The 19,362-nt window shown below is 41.4% G+C and overlaps 1 protein-coding gene across 1 annotated transcript in view; it reads left to right on the top strand.

Moving 5' to 3' along the window:
* LOC126203627 (histone-lysine N-methyltransferase eggless-like) overlaps window positions 1-18,977 on the top strand; it is a 199,353-nt gene extending 180,376 nt beyond the window's left edge. The window contains exons 17-18 of the mRNA XM_049938000.1: window positions 13,616-13,764; window positions 14,179-18,977. Coding sequence (XP_049793957.1) covers window positions 13,616-13,764; window positions 14,179-14,385 — 356 coding nt within the window. The 3' untranslated portion in view covers window positions 14,386-18,977. The remainder of the gene's footprint in view (window positions 1-13,615; window positions 13,765-14,178) is intronic.
* The last annotated feature ends 385 nt before the right edge of the window (window positions 18,978-19,362 follow it).

Raw genomic sequence — 19,362 nt, 5'->3', positions numbered from 1 at the left:
GTGACCCCATGACCACCTACTTTTTTCCAGTTTTTGGATTTGGTTCTACCTTTTATGACTTTTACTGTGTGTGTTTAATGTTCATTATTTTATAATTTGATTCCCCTGATTGGATCTGTCTGCTTTTAGTGGACCCTCTTTCTTCTCTGACTACCTTCCGAATCATGGGACTGATGACATCGTCGTTTGGTCCCATAACTCCTCTCAATTAATCAGTCAATTAGTCGTCTGCATCTTCCAATTCTATAATATTGCCTTCAAGTTCATCTCCCTTGCACAGACCCTCTATATACTCTTTTCACCTTTCAACTTTCCCTTCTTTGCTTTGAACTGGTTTTTCATCTGAGCACTTTATATTTATATAGCTGCTTCTGTTTTCTCCAAAAGTCTCCTTAACTTTCCTGCAGGCATTATCTATCTTTCCCCTAGTGAAACATGATTATAATTCCTTACATTTGCCCTCTAATCTCATTTTTAGATGTCTGTATTCCCTTTCACCTTCTTGATTTGCTGCATTTTTATATTTTCTCCTTTCATCAATTAAATTCAATATATCCTGTGTTATCCAATGGTTTCTACTAGGTCTTCTCTTTTTACCTATTTGATCCTCTGCAACCTACATCATTTTATCTCTTGAAGCTACCCATTCATATTCTACTGTATTCCTTTCCTCTGTTCTAGTTAACTGTTGCCTAATACTCCTTCTGAAACTCTCAACAATATCTGGTTCTTCCAACTTATCCAGGTCCAATCTCCTTAGTTTCCTACCTTCTTGCAGTTTCTTCAGTTTTAATCTACAGCTCATAACAAGAAATTGTTGTCAGAGTTCACATCAATCCCTGGAAATGTAATCAGTCTGAAACTTTCCAGTGTCTCTAGGTCTCTTCCAGGTACACAGCCTTATTTCATGGTTCTTAAACCAAGTGTTATTGATAATTAAAGTTTGCTCTGTGAAAAATTCTACCAGGCAGCTTCCTCTTTCATTTCTTTCCCCCAGTCCATAGTCACCTAGAATTTTTCCTTCTCTTCCTTTTCCTACTTTTCCATCACAACTAAATTTCATCATCTACGGAGCTAGTTGGCATGTAAACATGTACTACTGAGGTATGTATGGACTTTGTGTCTGTCTTATCAACGATAATGTGTTCAGTACACTGTTCATGGTAGCTTACACGCACTCCTGTTTTGTTATTCATTATTACCACTACTTGATTTTGCATTTATAACCCTGTATTCGCCTGACCAGAAGTCCTACTCCTCCTGCCACTGAACTTCACTAATTCCCATTATATCTAACTTCAACCTATCCATTTCCCTCTTAAAATTTTCTATCCTATCTGCCTGATTTTGGGGTCTAACATTCTACACTCTGGTCCTTATATATATAAAGGACTAATTTTGTTACCAGAAATCTCGAAAACTTGATCGATTTACTTCAGATTTTTACACATTATTGTAATAAGCATGGGATGGCATAAGTTGCATACTTCTTAAATATATGTGGTACATAAATAGATATGTAATATATAAAGGGAAAATGTTAGCAAAAGTCTCAAAAAGTTCTTCATTGATTTACTTCATAATTTTACATGAGACTCTAATAAACATTTTCACAGACTTAGGCTGTGCTGTGAAAATGCACAGTTTCATTTTCTTTCTCAGAGTCCATTTTAACTATGATAGCAGAGCATTTCAACCCTTGACAAATTGCTTCTCACATATACGCTGCCGGAAAAAAATTAGTACACCTGGAAAGATGACATCAATTTTTATCTGATGACAGCTTATGCCACCTTGGGTATAGGAGATGTACTGATAATGGTTTCAATGTCATTTGCCAACAAATAGCATAGCGGACTAGCTACCACAGCAACGTCTATGTCTACCCAAAATATGGAATGCTCCCAGCCAGAAGGCTCAGTGTAATGCAAACGTGTGAAGCAACCGGGCAACCAAGCCACAGAGCGACTTTGAAAGAGGTCAAATAATGGCCTTCTGAGTGGCAGGATGGTTCTTTCTGAGAACAGCCATACAAGTTGCATGTGCTGTGCCAGTTGTGCAATGGTGTTGGTATCAGTGGTTATTTGAACATTCTCACACACATAGACTAGTTTTTGGGTGTCTACTCAGCACAGATGCCTGCCAGGATTGTCATATTGTAAGGACAGTAGGGGCAGATTGTACAGCTGTCACAGCACAGATAAGAGGCCTTGTGAGCTCAGACGTTTCAACACGAACTGTTGTGAACAGGTTATTGGTAGTGGGACTACAGGCACACACACCTATAGCCCATCTTCCACTCATGCTACAGCATCAACATACACAGCTCAACTGGCACTGTCACAGGATGACTTGGAAGATGGAGTGGCATGCTGTGATCAGAGATGAATGCAGATCCTGCCTGCATGCAAGTGATGGTCATTTTTGCATACAATGTAGACCTTGTGAGCGCTGTCACGTAGAGTGCATGCAACCAGTACTCACTCGCCCCATCCCAGGCCTTATGGTCTGAGATGTGATAAGCTACAACTCTCATTCACCGTTGGTGTTTCTGGAGGGGTTGCTAACCAGTGCTTTGTATCTGCAGAATGTTATCACATCTGTTCTGTTGCCGTTCTTGCAACAGGAAAGTGATGTGTTTTTCCAATAGGGTAATGCTCGCTCACGTACTGCCTGTGAAACTCAACATCCTGTACAAGACATGCAGCAGCTTGCCTGCCCAGTATGATCTCAGGACTCATATGATGGGACGAGAAGTAACATGTGCAACTCGTCAACCATCAACTGTTGCAGAACTACGTGAACAGGTCGAGCAGGCATAGCTTTACATATCCCAGGACAGAATTCGCCATGTGTATGATTGACTGGATGCTAGAGTCAGCACATGCATTGCCACCCATGGAGGTTACACCATGTAATAATATGGGTGTTTTGGCATTGAATGAATCCTGACGGATCCAGCCAGCAGCTGCAGAGATCTCTCTCATACGTCATTCTCGGGGAAGTAGGACATGGGCAGAGAGAATGGGGAGCAGGAGATGGAGAGAGAGAGAGAGAGAGAGAGAGAGAGAGAGAGAGAGAGAGAGAGAGAGAGAGCATATGGTGGATAGAGATAGGGGGGATGAGAAAGAGAGAAGAAAAATAGGGGGACGGGGGAGGAGGTGGATAGAGAACGGGAGGAAAAGGCAATTAGGATGTATATCCAATTCCCATACATAGGTAGCAACTGCAAAGCATTGCCGTATTCACTAGTGAATATATACTCTCAAGTTTGTAGAAATTTCTGCTGTCCTGTTCAGGTGCCTTCATTCTCCAATTTTGTTGTAATTATACAAAACGTAACATCATCATATGATGCAAATCCATCCAGGGTCTTTCAGTGTGACCTCATTGCATTACTATTCACTGAATCTTTAGCATACATTGTTTGCGAAAAGCCACTGTATGATTTCTGTAGTGTGTAACATTTGAGAGACTGATAGAGATCACAATCAAAAACTCAGTTTTCCCAATTTTCTCTACCTTCAGTGCCTTTCTAAACCAAATGCATCTCATTGAAGAAAAAAGATTAAGGCACATTTCTGGTGCTTGTCAAACAAAAACTTTCTAGCACTCACAAAAGTAATCAGCGCACAAACTTTGTGGGAAGCCGTTCATAGAGGTCCCAACAAAGTGTATGAATAACCTAGTAGCTAGCCAGCTAACTCAGAACATGGTTGTATATGCAAGCACATTAATGCCTGCATGGGATCGACATGTTTCCATACTGTATATCATAATGAAAATTCGCTTCAGAAAACTGTAAAATTATAAGAACTGCATTCCGGAGGTGAAATTCCTAACAATACTGATGCAGCACATTTGTTGTTGTTGCTGCTGCTGCTGCTGCTGCTTCTGATGCTGTCGCATTCGCTGCTGCTGCTGTCTTTGCTCCAGTCATTGGTCTGACGCAGTTCCTGTGACTTACTTATTTAAACTTTTTCTTGTTTCACAACCAGTTGTTGCTTTTTAAGCATTTAGCTGTATACAAAAGCACACTGTGTTACATTGTTGCGTTGGCAATATAGTGTTCTTTTCTATAAAGATAATCACTGGATAATGGCTTAAAAAACCAAAACTACTGATTGTGAAACAAAAGAAAGGATCTAATAAATAATAGCCTGAACTGAACTGGGGAGGGGGATGCTAAATGCTGGATTCATTCAGTAAGTGTATGGCTGTGGTACACTCAGTGAAGAAAATATACAAGTACTGCAAGCTACATACATTTTAACCTCCTTATTGTGTTCAAACCTCGATTTCCATCTACAGTTTTACCTCCACTTCCCCGTATTTCTGAACTGACAATTCCTTTATCTCTCATGATGTCCTATCCACCGATCACATCTTTTAGTCAAATTGTGCCATAAATTTCTTGTTCCCCAATTAGATTTAGTACCTCCTCATTAGTTACTTGCTCTACCCATCTAATCTTCAACTTTCTTCTGTAGCAATGCATTTCAAAAGCTTCTTTTGTCTTGTTTCAACTGTTTCTCATGTGCATGTCACCTCCATATTATAAGGCTACACTCCCGGCAGATACTTTCATTAACATGTAAAAGTAGAAAAAACTATACCAAGATTCTGGAATTATTAATCCTGCCTCAAGAAGGAAAGACAGTTAGCTTTGGAAAGGTTAGAAAGCAGAAGCAAATCACTCAGACCCCAAGTTCTGATTGACTCACTTGTTGCAAGTATATTCCTAATAGGCATTACTTTTTCTGTAGTTTTATGTAGGGTGCTGGATGGAACATTGATAAGATTTCTTATCCATGGTATTAATGAACCAATTTTCTGTGTTCCCAATAGAAAATCATTATTAAAAACTATTACAACTGGTAAACTGTTGATACTGAATTTTATTGCGTAACATTCTTTGATGGAAAATTTGTCTTTGGGTTGCTTCATATACAGGGTGGTGCACGAAATGTGTTACCATTTTGTTTTTGAATATAAACTTTATTGTCAATACAATCTGAAAGGAACATATACTACAACGAAGAGCCGTCCATGGAGATTTGTTCTAACTCAGCACATGCTCAATATGTCCACCATTTAGTTTCCTAACTTCCTTCAAACGAAAACTGAAGTTAGTGTTTACCCTACGGCACATGTCTTCCATAATTTCACTGCAAGCTTGAAGAATGAGTCTTCTGAGCTCCATTAAATCACGTGGACGTTTCGGGAAAATTTTTTCCTTTAGGTACTCCCAAAGAAAAAAGTCACATGGATTGAGGTCTGGACTATTGGGGGGCCAATTTTGTCCGTCATTGAAGTGACCTGGAAACCCGAGTGAAATGATCTACACGTCGGAATGCTCGTGTAAAAACTCCGACACAGTGTTTGCAGTAACTGGCCTTGCTCCATCTTGTATGAACCACTGCGTGTTGAAGGGCAAGGCAGTAGCAAGAAGCTGTGGAATGAAGCTATTGCGAAGCTTGCTCAAATAACGCTCGCTGTTCACAGTTTCTTCAAAGAGAAACGGTCCAGTAAGTCCGTGACTGGAAATTGCTGCCCACACTGTAATCCTCGGAGCATAATATTGTCATTCATGAAGCACTTGCGCGTTTTCAGTGGCCCAAGAGAGTACACTTTGTTAACCACACCGTCTAAATGAAAATGCACCTAGTCTGAAAACCAAACGTTGTTGAGGGTTTCTTCGCTATCCTCCGCCCACTGCTGCATGTGTTCCTCAGTGAGCTTCTGTGCACAGGTGATCTTGTATGGAGGTCACTTTTAAGAATGCGTTGAACGGAGTTTCTGGATATTCCCAGTTGCACTGCTGCCTTTCTACACGATTTCCCGGGACTTCTCTGTACAGCAACTCGTACTGCTTCAATATTCTCCGGCGAACAAACAGGCTTAGGCGGAGGTCGCTTCGCTTCCAATACTGTTCCTTCCTGTACAAATTTATCGTACAACCTGTGGATGGTCTTTTTGCAAGGGACCCATCATGTGTTAAACTGTTGTCGAAAATGCCTCTGAGTCACAATAAGGCTTTTCGTTTCATGAAAAAGAACACAATTGCCAATCGTTGCTGTGTCGTCAGTCTTCCATTGTCAGCCGTTACTGCTTACCAGTCTCTTAGCGGCAGTATCGTGAATTACACATCATTTCGTAACTCATTTGTTTTTCCAAGCTCTGCTGGTACTGCTGTAGAGAACCCAGTGGGATATCTAATGTGCGTCATAAATTGTGAAAGAAACAATTGGTAACAAATTTCATGTGCCACCATATATATATTGGACAAGTGTCTTAGTGGGTCCATTGCTAAGACCTCCCCTCCCTCTTGTTCGTTATAAATTAGTTCAAGATGTCATTTAACTTGTGTAACTTAACAATTCATACCTGTTCGCTAAAGGTATATGATTTTTACATGTTTTTTTCTTACTTCTTAAAATGACCGTTTGATTACTTTATTTACCTTACCCAACATATCACAAATTTCCATGGTCTAGTTTTCTGTATTGATTCATGATGTTTGCTCTTCTCAGAATATTTATTACTGTAGTATGCAACCAAATTGTTTCCTACAGGTAATATACATCTCCTTTTTTCTTCTTATCAACTGTTTCTACAACATGTGTATAGTAAAACAATGGAAAATCCAGGATGGAATGTAAAAATATTATGAAAAGAATATTTGTTACTCACCATATAGCAGAGATGCAGAAAGGCACAACAAAAGGCTATCGGAAAGTTAGCTTTCGGCCAACAAGACTTTTGTCAAAAATGATACACACACACGTGTGTGCACGCCCGTGCGGACACAAAACCCACAATCTCTGGCAGCTATAGCCAGCCCGTGGTTCATCACAGCATACAAATTTTCAGGAGAAATAGAATACACCTACACGATGGAAAATCACGTAGCAATGCATTGTCGGAAACACTTTCCGGGCATGGTAGTAATGACACAAAACAAAATAAGAGGACACAGACAGGTTAAAGAATTCATTTTTCAAAACTTTCTTGAAGAGCGAGCCAGTTGGTGAAGGGTGCCTTACATGGTGCATAGTGTCCATCATGCGCTGAGACCTCTCGCATCCATCGTCAACGTGGATCTGCACTTTTGCTCATTCTCCAGCTGTTGGGCGAGGTCACCCTCCATCCTCTGTGCAGTATTGCTTTCTGCGCTGTCAACGATAATGGACTTCTTAGCTCGTTTGCACGTGATATCCAGCACGGTAGCCAGTCCATTGTTGTGAGGCCGCCACATACCCTTTTGGTTGTAGCCCCCTGACCACACAGGGATCGCTCTGCTGATGATGCCTGCGCCAAGGAGTAGTTACCTGTCACCCAGGGGCATCAGGACTCCCAACAATGGCCATCCTGACAGGTGACCTTTGCTGTGGATGGGTGGAGCATGTGGGGAGGGCCCCTGGTCGGAGTTGGTGGCATCAGGACGGCTGACGCATCATGAAGCATAGTAAGTCATCTTTTGCTGGTGGTCAAACACCAGCAGTCTCTAAGCGATCAAGGTCTAACTTCAGTGCTAAGAAATAACGACCCCAAATCGTTCCATCCCCCCCTCCCCTCCCCCCCTCCCTGGTCACACCATGGGAGGAACGTCAGGCTAAGGATGGCAGTGAAGCTTATTCATCCCGATACCTCTTATGTACGAGAGTTGATGGGGAATCTTTCTTGTCAATGAAACCTCAGTTTTTTTGTGGAGCATTTAGAGGACAAGTTTGAGGAGGTGGAGGGCTTGTCCAAAATGTGGTCAGGGTAGGTCTTGATCAAAACAGCATCCTCTGCCCAGTCACGGGCGCTACTCACCTGTGACAAGCTGGGGGACGTTTCTGTTTCCATCACGTCCCATAAGAGCTTAAATATGGTCCAGGACCTTCCTTCGTGGTCTGACGATGAGCTGCGCGCCATTTTAGAGCGTCGAGGCATCCATTCCGTCTACTGGGGTCTGAGGGATAACCAGGTTGCCACCAGTGCCTTCATCTTGGCCTTCGAGGATGACCCAAGAAGGTCAAGGTGATGGTCTACCTCTGTGTGACGTAAAGCCATATATCCCTCCCGCTACATGGTGCCTTAAGTGCTTGATGTTTGGCCATATGTCTTCCTGCTGTACTTCCAGCATCACCTGTCGGGATTGTGGACATCCTTCACATCCCAATACTCCCTGTGCCCCTCCTCCCACCTGTGTCAACTGCGGAGAGCACCATTCGTCTTACACGCTAAACTGCAGCATTCTCTAGAAAGAAAGAAAAATAATGAAATGCAAGACCCTGAACCAACTGACCAACACCGAGGCTAAGAGAAAATATGAGAGGCTACATCCTGTACATATGACGTCAGACTATGCTGCCACTACAACAACAGTTCTACCATCTTCCATTCCTCTGTGTACAGTTGACTCTCATAGCCTTCAGACTCCATCTGTCCCCTTGATGGTGGGGGGCACTTCCCTCCCTGTTGCTCCTGCATAACCTACTTCAGGAGCAACACCCCTCCAACCATCAGGGACGGCAGTCCCCACAGCGTAAATCTTCTTTGGCTCCTCTCGCCAGGAAGGGATCACTTGGGTCACTCCCCTCACAGGTTCCTACCAGTGGCAAAGCTGACACCTGCCAGTGGCTGAAGCAACCACAGGTAGCTGGTTGTAGGGCTTGATGGTCCTCCTAAGTCCCTGAGACTGAAACAGTGAAGCCCTCCCAGCTGGACAAACCTAAGGAACAGCGAGAGAAACATAAAAAGGAAAAGACCCCCAAGAACCAAGGCACTGCAGTGGCACCCACATCACCACTACCTACAAGCTCTGTGTCTGAGGATGAGGTGGAGATTCTGGCATCTGCTGAGGACCTAGATCTCACTGGATCCTCAGACACAATGGATGTTGATCGCACAGGTACTCACCAGGTGGCAGTAGGTGACCCTGAGGCGTAGACTGCCTAATTGAATGTTTCATGCCTTCCTAGTCTCACAATCATGTAATCCTCCAGCGGAATTGCGATGGTTTTCTCTGCCACCTCGTTGAGCTACGGCAGCTTTTGAGCTTTACACCTGCTTTCTGCATTGCCCTCCAGGAAACCTGGTTCCTGGCAATGCGGACCGCTGCCGTCCACGGCTGTAAGGGATATTACAGGAACTGTAGCGACTATAATAGAGTGTCAGGTGGAGTTCGCCTCTATGTCCTGAACTCAGTATGCAGTGAACTTGTGCCCCTTCAAACCCCTCATGAAGCTGTGGCTGTCAGGATAAGGACGACACAGGAAATAACTGTCTGCAATGTATATCTTCCTCCAGATGGTGCAATACACCTGAACGTATTGGCTGCACTGATTGATCAACTCCCTAAACCTTTCCTACTTTTGGGAGATTTTAATGCACATAAAACCCCACCCCCCACATTTCAGTGTGGCACATGACACGTATTTGGCCATGCCATTGATCTCTCAGTTTGCAGTCCTGGCCTTCTCCCATCTATCCACTGGAGAGTACATGACGACCTGTGTGGTAGTGACCACTTACCCATCTTCCTGTCACTCCCCTTGTGTCATGCCCATGGACACCTAATCAGACGGGTTTTAAACAAGGCAGACTGGGAAGCCTTCACCTCTGCTGTCACTGCTGAATCTCTCCCACATGGTGCCATTGATGTTGTCGTTGAGCAGGTCACTACAATGATTGTTTCTGCGGCAGAAAATGCGATCCCTCATTCTTTAGGGTGCCCCCGGCGAAAGACAGTCCCTTGGTGGTTGCTGGAAGTCGCTGAAGCAATTAAAGAGCATCAGCGAGCTCTGCAGTGACATATGTGGCACCCTTCCATAGAGCACCTAATAGGCTTTTAGCCACTCTGTGCCCACATTCGCCAGTTTATAAAACGATGGAAACAGGAGTGTTGGGAGAGGTACGTGTCGTCATTGGGTGCCATATGTCACATTCCCAAGTCTGGATGAAGATCAGGTGCCTTTTTGGATACCAGACCCCAACAGGTATCCCTGGCATTAACATCAATGGCGTGTTATCTACTGATGCAAACACAATTGCCGAGCACTTTGCTGAGCACTATGCTGGAGCCTCTGCGTCGGAGAACTACCCTCAAGCCTTTCACACCCTCAAACAGCAGATGGAAAGGAAAATCCTCTCGTTCACTAAATGCCCCAGTGAATCCTATAACGCCCCATTAACAGAGTGGGAACTCCTCAGCACCCTTTCACATAAACCCGACACAGCTCCTGGGCCGGATCAGATCGACAGTCAGATGATTAAATATCTCTCATCTGACTACAAGCAACATTTCATCATCATCTTCAACCGGATCTGGCACTATGGCATCTTTCATTCACAATGACGGGAGAGCACCATCATTCTGGTGCTCAAACCCGGTCAAAACCCACTTGTTGTGGATAGCTACCGGACCTTCGGCCTCACCAACTTACTTTGTAAGCTGCTGGAACATATGGTGTGTCAACAGTTGGGTTGGGTCTTGGAGTCACATGACCTACTGGCTCCATGTCTGGGCAGCTTCCGCGAGGGTCCCTCTACCATTGATAATCTTGTGTCCCTCGAGTCTGCCATCCAAACAGCCTTTTCCCGATGCTAACATCTGGTTGCCATCTTTTTTGACTTACATAAAGCATACGACATGACCTGGTGACATCATATATTCTTGCCACATTGTATGAGTGGGGTCTCCAGAACCCGCTCCCAATTTTTATCCGAAACTTCCTGTCACCCCATACTTTCCATGTCGAAGTTGGTGCCTCCCCTAGTTCCCCCTGCTTTCCGCAGGGCTCCGTATTGAGTGTCTCTCTATTTTAGTGGCTGTTAACGGTCTAGCAGCAGCTTAAGGGTTTTCAGTCTCACCTTCTCTGTATGCGGATGACTTCTGCATTTCGTACAGCTCCTCCAGTACTGGTGTTACTGAGTGGCGCCTACAGCGAACCAGTCACAAGGCTCAGCCGTGGGCTCTAGTCCATGGCTTCCAGTTTTCAGCTGTGAATTCGTGTGTCTTGCATTTCTGTTGGCATTGCACCGTTCATCCAGAACCAGAACTTTACCTTAATGACAATGCACTCACTATAGTGGAGACATACCGATTCTTAGGACTGGTTTTCGACGCCCGATTGACTTGACTCCCTCACCTTCGTCAGCTTAAGCGGAAGTGCTGGCAGCACCTCAGTGCGCTCCACGGCCAGAGGAACACCAACTGGGGTGCAGATCGCTTTAGGCTTCTGCAGCTCTATGGAGCTCTTGTTCAATCCTGCTTTGATTATGGGAGTCTGGTTTACAGTTCGGTGGTGCCCTCAGCATTGTGTTTACTTGACCCAGTGCACTACTGTGGAGTTCGCCTAGCGACGGGAACTTGGAACGAGTCCGGTGGCCAATGTCCTGGTGGAGGCCAGAGCCCTTCCATTGAAGGTTAGGCATGCATAACTGCTCGCCAGTTACGTTGCACACGTTCATAGTTCTCCTGTGTATCCGAATTAGCATCTCCTTTTCCCAACTACTGCAGTTCATCTCCAGCATCGGCGGACCAGGTCAGGGCTTATGATTGCAGTCGCACCCGGTCCCTTCTGTCTGAACCGGAGTCCTTCCCGTTACCACCTCTCCTCAAGGTCCATTCACATACACCTCCATGATGTACACCTATGCCGCAGATTCTTCTGGGCCTTTCGCATGGCCCTAAGTACTCCGTTAACCCTGCGGCTCTCCACTATCACTTCCTCTTGATTCTCAACATTTACCGGAGCCATGAATTGTTTTACACCAATGGCTCGATGGCTGATGGTCACTTAGACTTTGTGTCTGTTCATGGAGGACATATTGAACAGCCTCGTTGCCAGATGGCTGCAGTGTTTTCACTTCAGAGCTGGTGACTATATCTCGTGCTCTTGAGCACATCCGCTCATTTCCTGACGAGTCATTCCTCCTGTGTGTACTGACTCCTTGAACAGCCTAAAAGCTATCGACTAGTGCTACCCTCGCTGTCCTTTGGCAGTGTCCATTCAGGAGTCCATCTATGCCCTGGAACAGTCCCGCCATTCAGGGGTGTTTGTGTGGACCCCAGGACACGTCAGAATCCCAGGCAACGAACTTGCCGACAGGCTGGCCAAACAGGCTACGCGGAAACCACTTCTAGAGATAGGCATCTCTGAAATTTACCTGCGTTCTTTCTTATGCCACGGGGTTTTTTGGCTTTGGGAGACGGAATGGCATAACGCACAACAAACAGTGTGTCATTAAGGAGACTGTGAAAGTGTGGAAGTTTTCCATGTGGTCCTCTCGCAGGGAATCAGTTGTCCTCTACCAGCTCCACATTGCCCATGGCTGCCTCCTCCGTTGCAAAGACCCACCTCCATGTTGCTGTGGCTAAAAAATGACGGTCGTCCACCTCTCTCTGGACTGCCCACTTTTAGCCGCTCTGTGGCGGACTTTTTAACTTTCCCAGCACCCGACCTTCGGTGTTGGATGACAACGCCTCAGCAGCAGCTTTAGTTTTGCAATTTATTTGTGAAGGTGGGTTTTATCATTTGATGAAAGTTTTAGCACATGTCCTTTGTCCCTCTTGTGTCCTCCACCCTAGCGCTTTTAGGGTGGAGGTTTTGATGTGTTGCAGAGTGCCTCGCTTCTCCTTTTTATTCTCATGGTCAGCCAGCCATGGTAATCTGCTCATTTGTTTTGATCTCTTCTACATGTTTCTTGAGTCTCTGTGGTTTTCGTGTCCGATTTTGTCTGTTTTAGTGTTTGTTGCCCTTTTCTCATTCCTGTGGTTTTCTACTTTCTCCTAGCTGTGTTGTGTATGTGTCTATTATTTTACTCCCACCCTTGTGGAAGTGTTTTAACTAGGACGAGGGACCGATGACCTAGCAGTTTGGTCCCTCCCCCCTCTTTTAAACCGACCAACCAACGACAGAAACAAGGAAATAAAAACAAAAACAGACGACAATTGTCATCAAAGAAGGTGTCTGAAATTACAACCTCGGACCGTGATGCGGGCCTCACATCTCCAGATCTCCAGTGCACGGAAGATCTGTTGTTCTTCATTGCACCGGAGATGTGAGGCCTTCACCATGGTCTGGAGCCGTAATTTCAAACACCTTTGTTGATAATGATCCTTGCCTGTTTTCGTTCTTATTTCTTGGTTTCTGCTGCACGAAGCATAATAAACATGTTTTTAACCCTGTTCCTTCCCTTAGTTACTTGTGTTTTGTGTTGTCACTACCACACCAGTAAAGTATTTCTGACCATGCATTGCTATGTGATTTTCCATCATCTAGGTGTACTCTCTCTCTCTCTCTCTCTCCTGAAAGTTTGTAATGACTGTGCCGAAAGACCCTGTAGAATTACATCCCATGGATGTGCATTGGTAATTATGTGGCATAAAGAAGTCTACCAAAGTGTAAAAAGTGAGCAGTCTGTGTTTTAAATATGTTTATAAATAAAATACACTTTATCTTCAGCTATCTGGTGTGTGAATATTGCAGAAAGCAGGAGTAATAGATAATACAGTATTAATTATACTAAGTGTTAATATTTTTTAGAATTTAATTAATTTAAAGCCATTACTTACTTTTTCTACCATTATCCTATTATAAAAACACAGTATGCTCTTTATTAGCAAAACACAGAGGACAAACCACAGTTTTGCGGAAGCCAACTGGGAAGCAGCCTAAAATAATGGCACCCTCTACAAGAAATCTGTTTGGCCGGAATGGAAGATATATCCTGGATGCTAAAACTTGTGGGAATGTTGGTCGATTTATCAATGTAAGTAGTCATCCGTTCTTCTCACCAGTGAAAACCAATAATTGGGAATCGCATCACTGTCTATAGAATTCCATAATAACATGAAATAATTTGCTGCCTTTTAATACAGTTATTGTTGCAATTTTTTATGTTGATTCCAGTTTAACGTAAAATTGAGAGAATGCATAATTTGCTGTTAATTGTTGTTAACAAGATTTTTGATGTGGAAGTGCGTTAAAAAGCAATATTGTTGTTTATTGGCTTTTGTGCGGAGAACAGTGCGATGTATGCCCCTAAGGGAATCTACAAGAAGTTTTTTGTGTGTCTGTCTTATACCTCTTTTTAGGGGTTGTAGTCATGCTGTTAATATTAATCGCGAAGTGCTTGTTAAGTGACTTGTTATTAATAAACTTCTGTTTATTATCCATGTTGCAGCATTCGTGTAATGCAAACCTGTTTGCCCAGAATGTCTTTGTGGACACGCATGATCTCAGATTCCCGTGGGTGGCGTTTTTTACTAATTCATTTGTGCCAGCCAATACAGAGCTAACATGGAACTATGGCTATGACGTGGACAGTGTTCCAGAGAGAGTAATCATTTGTAAATGTGGTGAGACAAATTGTCAGGGCAGGTTGCTATAAAGAACTGCAGTATTATGCTGTGAAGATAACCAGTCACATGGAGCTCGCTCTCTTTAAAAATATATGTATATGTATATATATTTTGAGTGATGTGTTCATAAGTGAATTCTGTGATTATTTATTATTTCACCAAATTTAAATGTAAAATGAACAAATATTTATGTGTAACTGTTTCAGTATCATTTGATTAATTAGTTTATTCATGTAACAGAAACAGCTTTATCTTTGTAGTTAGCTGTAGTAACAAAGATTCCTACATTTTATCACATGACCTGTCTTGACTTTGAAAATACGACGACTGAATGCTTATAAGTATTTTCATTGTGTATTACTTTGTGTTGTATTGTACATTATTAGCATAGGTTATTATTGAAAGCTGTTAAAAATCTCATTACTTTTACGCATTTGGCCACCTTTGTGTTCAGTGAAATTAAATGAATGGGTTTTTCAAATGTGTATGTAACTTTATCCATACATTTTCTGTGAAAATGTGTTATGTATTTACCACTGAAACTGTGAAATGAGTAGTAAACAGTTTGTATAACAATGCATTCATAATGTAGCAGTGTGCTCAACACGATTAAAATTTTGAGGATTTCAAGAAATCTTCTGCTGTAGCATTATTGTATAAAACATACTCAGTTTTCTAGCAATATCAATTGTGAATTTTCGCTCAATGTTTCAAGGATTATCCTATTTTCATTGTCAGCAATAAAATGATAGATTGCTGATACTATCCATGCCTTTTTTGTCATCACTCTTCTAATTGGTTTGATTTGGCCCATATTTACATCCTCCCCTATGTGAACCTCTTCGTGTCACAGATGTTGTTACATCCATAGTCCTCAGTTATTTATTGTATACATTCCAATCACTGACTTATTACATCTTTTGTCATTTACAGACCTCTATAGTACCATGGAAGTTATTCCCTGAAGTCTTAATATGTTTTATCATCCTGTCTCTAAATCTTGTTGTGATAATTGGTCCCTCACCTTGTCACCAAATGGAAGTAATTAGCCAGTGATGTAGAATATAAATAGAAGTAATAATATTCTTCTTTTAGGTGGAGAGGATGATGGTACTTTTGAAAACATTGAGTATTATTTGCAGTTGATGTAGGTAAAACACTGAGAGCCTTTCATACAAAATTATGATAGTCTTTTGCAGTGAATAGATTGTTGTAAGTGAATAGGGATTTGCTATTGAAGTATCAAATAGGTCACTCTGAATTTAATGGCTGTGATGATAAGTATGAAACCAAAATAACAAATTCTGAATAGTGTTGAGTGTGCTGAATTATATCATGTGCCTTAACATTTATCTGTGTGTTAACAGTATGTATGTCACTTTATAATAGCATTGCAGAGTTTCATGTTTCTATTTATTGTTGTCAGCTTCATCCACTACTGTTTAACAATTTATTTAGCCTGGACTATTAATGCTTTTTGCTCTGTGCATTGAATTTACGAAAAAGGTATTGTCCTCACAAATACGTGGTAACAATAAAAATATTGCATACTGCACATGTACAGGATGGTTCAGCTAAACTGTTCATCTTAAACTGTTTGCACCCAGATTAATCATAAGAAAGTCATCACTAAGTGCCATAGCTATAATAATTACAGATGTACTGATATTAACTTTGCTTTTTTAAATGGAAGTATCGTAATTACTGTTGCAAATATTGCAGTTAACTGCATTTCACTCTCTGAAAATTAGTGTATAGTTTTGGAACCATCAAACCAATTGCTGTCCTATGTGAAAGTTAATGTTGTCATAAGGAAATATTACATTCAGCTGTTACGGTGCTCCAATTTGGCAAAGCTAATATAGTGTAATTACTAATTAGTAATCATTGAAACAAGTTTAATTTAAAACTGGTACCATTCACAATACATATTGTTTGACCAATGCAACACCAGGAAGGCAAAGGATGTGGTGTGGAAGAATAGTTCATGCTTTAATTACGGTAACAGTTCTGCTGTTGTTGCTGCCAGAGTTTTTAAAGACAGGTATGTGTTACAAATGAATGAATTTATAAAACATGAAATTGAGGTCTAAAGAATGTTAAATAATAACACTGCATGAACAAAAATATTTTGAGATACACACTTACATTGTTAAATTACACAACTCCTACTCATCTCGTCCAGGGATTGAGAAAGAACTGTGTGAGCAGCTTGTTGTCACAAGTGAGTATTCAGCTGGGTACCTGCTGTGCTGTATATTTCAAGCATTACTTCCTCTATAGAAGCTGATAGTGCTTCTGTAAGAAATTGTGTATACCTGTATGTTTTCAGGTCTCTTCAGTGAAGTAAGGCCGTATTACGTAGTCTCCAATAGCCCCACTCTAGGCATTCGTAGTCCACTGCCTCTGATGTTGTACAAGCATTAGCAAGTGTGGATTATCAGTACCTCAGTAGTGCATATTTCTTACAACAGTGCATGTTTCTTACATTCAGCTTTTCATTATTTTTAAAGGTTTATTCATTGGTATAGCAAAATTTTGTAGAAAGGACATACTACCTACCCTGGTGTCACACTAGAACAAACAGCAGAATTACTTACGTTGGTTAAACTTCCAGTTAAGTGACACATTGTACACATGGAAACTGCATGCAAATTGCAGGCAATGCTGGACTGACATACCCCAGATATACTCACAATATCTTTGGAGCTAATGTGTGCATAGAGCATCAGTGCGCATAAAATCAATTTAATTCACTTTATTCATTGTAAGGGTGCCCCTTACCTTTTGTGAAGCATTCCAGTGGCCTCCCAATAACAATTTTTTGCACATTAGTTGAACTATCATTCAGTCTGTTAGGACACCTTTAGGCATACAGCTCAGCTGTCCTCTTCACTTTCCTTCTGTGTTGTCCTTTAAGAGTTTTCAGTTTTTCATGGTTTGTTGCAGAGATTTTCTTTCTCAACATATTCAGCAGTTGAGACACTTGAACTACACAGATAGAATAGAAACCTATATTTGTCCCTTGGTATCGCAATGGTGCAGCTCTCTTTCTCTCTCTCTCTCTCTCTCTCTCTCTTTCTTTCTTTCCTTCCCCTCAAACTTCCACTTTAGTCAGCAGTTAGTTTGATGTTAAAAACAGATAACTCCTAAGTTCTCCATATTGTAATACCTCACTTAAAAATAAAAAGTATGACATTTGAGAGTGAAATTTGATTCATCTTTGACATTTGCAGTGCTAGCAGCAGAAATTATTATACTTGTCTTTGAAAAAGCAAAGTTGATACAATATCTTTCTTATTAATATAACAATAACAAGAGACCATATGTTGGGTACTAAGACTTTCTTATAGTTTATCTAACAAGTGAGTGAGTACAGCATTAAAATAAATGTTTCAAGAAGTATTCGGGATGAATGGGAATAGGTCTTGAGTATGAAAACAAGCACTGTGGGGCAACAAAAAAATCCTTAGAAAGTAATAAAAATAGAAGTAAAAGCTCTAAGTACAAAATACTATAAGGTTGATTTGCGTAATAACATGAAACCTGTATTTTATGATATTGTGTGTTACATTTTTTGAATGATTTATTTTTATACTATTTTCTGCCCATTAATTTATGTGCAATTAAGCTATATCTGTATCCAGTCCTTGCTTAAGATACATTGACATTCTTACAGTACTTTTATTCATAGTAAGAATATTTAAGATTGGGAAAGTTACTTAATTTAATAATAAAGTTATTCCCATAGGTGCAAAAAATAAAAATTTGAATGGGTCATTATGTTATGGCATAGGTGAACTGATTATTGTATTCATACATTTTCGAAATGGTAAATTAATGCATTGTATGTGGTTCACTGATGTTTTTGCCTATCAGAGGCCCAAGTTACAATGTCTTGTAGGTGAATTTTGAAATGATATCTATGAGTAAGCTGCACAGAGAAATAATTTTAGCCCATCGAATTCATCAGTTGGACGACTATCAGAGGCCAATACACATCTATGTTTTGTCACTTATCCGTGTTTCAAAAACGACATGATATCAGTGTCATCATCCAGTGTTTTCAGTTGACTGTTAACAGCTCATGAGAAACAGTAAGCTCCAAGAAACATTTTTACAGTCTGAGTTTTAAATTATTGTGACTACTTATTTAATTTTGGTACATGCTTTAAATAGCATAGATTATTGAATTTGTGTCATAGGTCCTTGTTTTAGCCTGCACTAACCTTAGCAGAAACTGACAAAGATGGTGTTTGTAATCAGTACATGACAACATTTGCTCTACGGATTCTGTGCAAGTATTTTGATATATAACTTTACATTATAATGTTCTACTATTTCCAGCTGGATGTTACTTTCTTGTTTTGCATTGCATAAAATCTGGGTTTCATTGTCTTTGATGTATTATTTATTGTGTGTGTGTGTGTGTGTGTGTGTGTGTGTGTGTGTGTGTGTGTGTGTGTCTGGGCGCGCACGCCCGCGAGAGAGAGAGAGAGAGAGAGAGAGAGAGAGAGAGAGAGAGAGAGACATTTGCAGTGGTTGTTTTGCCAGTTTTTTATTGTGCATTTGTTGATATTGGTGGGTTTCTATACAAAATAAATATAAAATTAAAAAATAATTGAATTTCTTGTTATTTAGTGCTTAATCAAATTGTTCATATTGTCACATCAAAGATCATGTATCACTGTGTTGACTGATATATGAAAATGCTGTGGCAGAGTCATTGCACTCCTGAAGGACTCCCTTTCTGGACATCCGGGTCCAACAGTTTCATGATTTTTGAAATTCTTAAAGGCAAATGCTGGGATGGCTGTTTCGAAAAGAACGAAGTTCATGAAATGGGTATTGTTTACACCTTCTAGAACAGGCATGGGCAGCCTTTGGTGACCCACAGGCTTGATTCACCTCAGATACTCTGTCCCTGGGTTGCAAGATTGTTTGGGAGGCATTTTTTGGTGTAGATGAGATGACAGCTGTTGGAATGCAGGTACTGCTGGTGTTTG

The sequence above is a fragment of the Schistocerca nitens genome, chromosome 9, assembly GCF_023898315.1.
Source record: "Schistocerca nitens isolate TAMUIC-IGC-003100 chromosome 9, iqSchNite1.1, whole genome shotgun sequence".
NCBI classification, from domain to species: domain Eukaryota; kingdom Metazoa; phylum Arthropoda; class Insecta; order Orthoptera; family Acrididae; genus Schistocerca; species Schistocerca nitens.
Note: the sequence above shows the minus strand (reverse complement) of the source record. Positions and strands in the feature narration are given on the sequence as shown.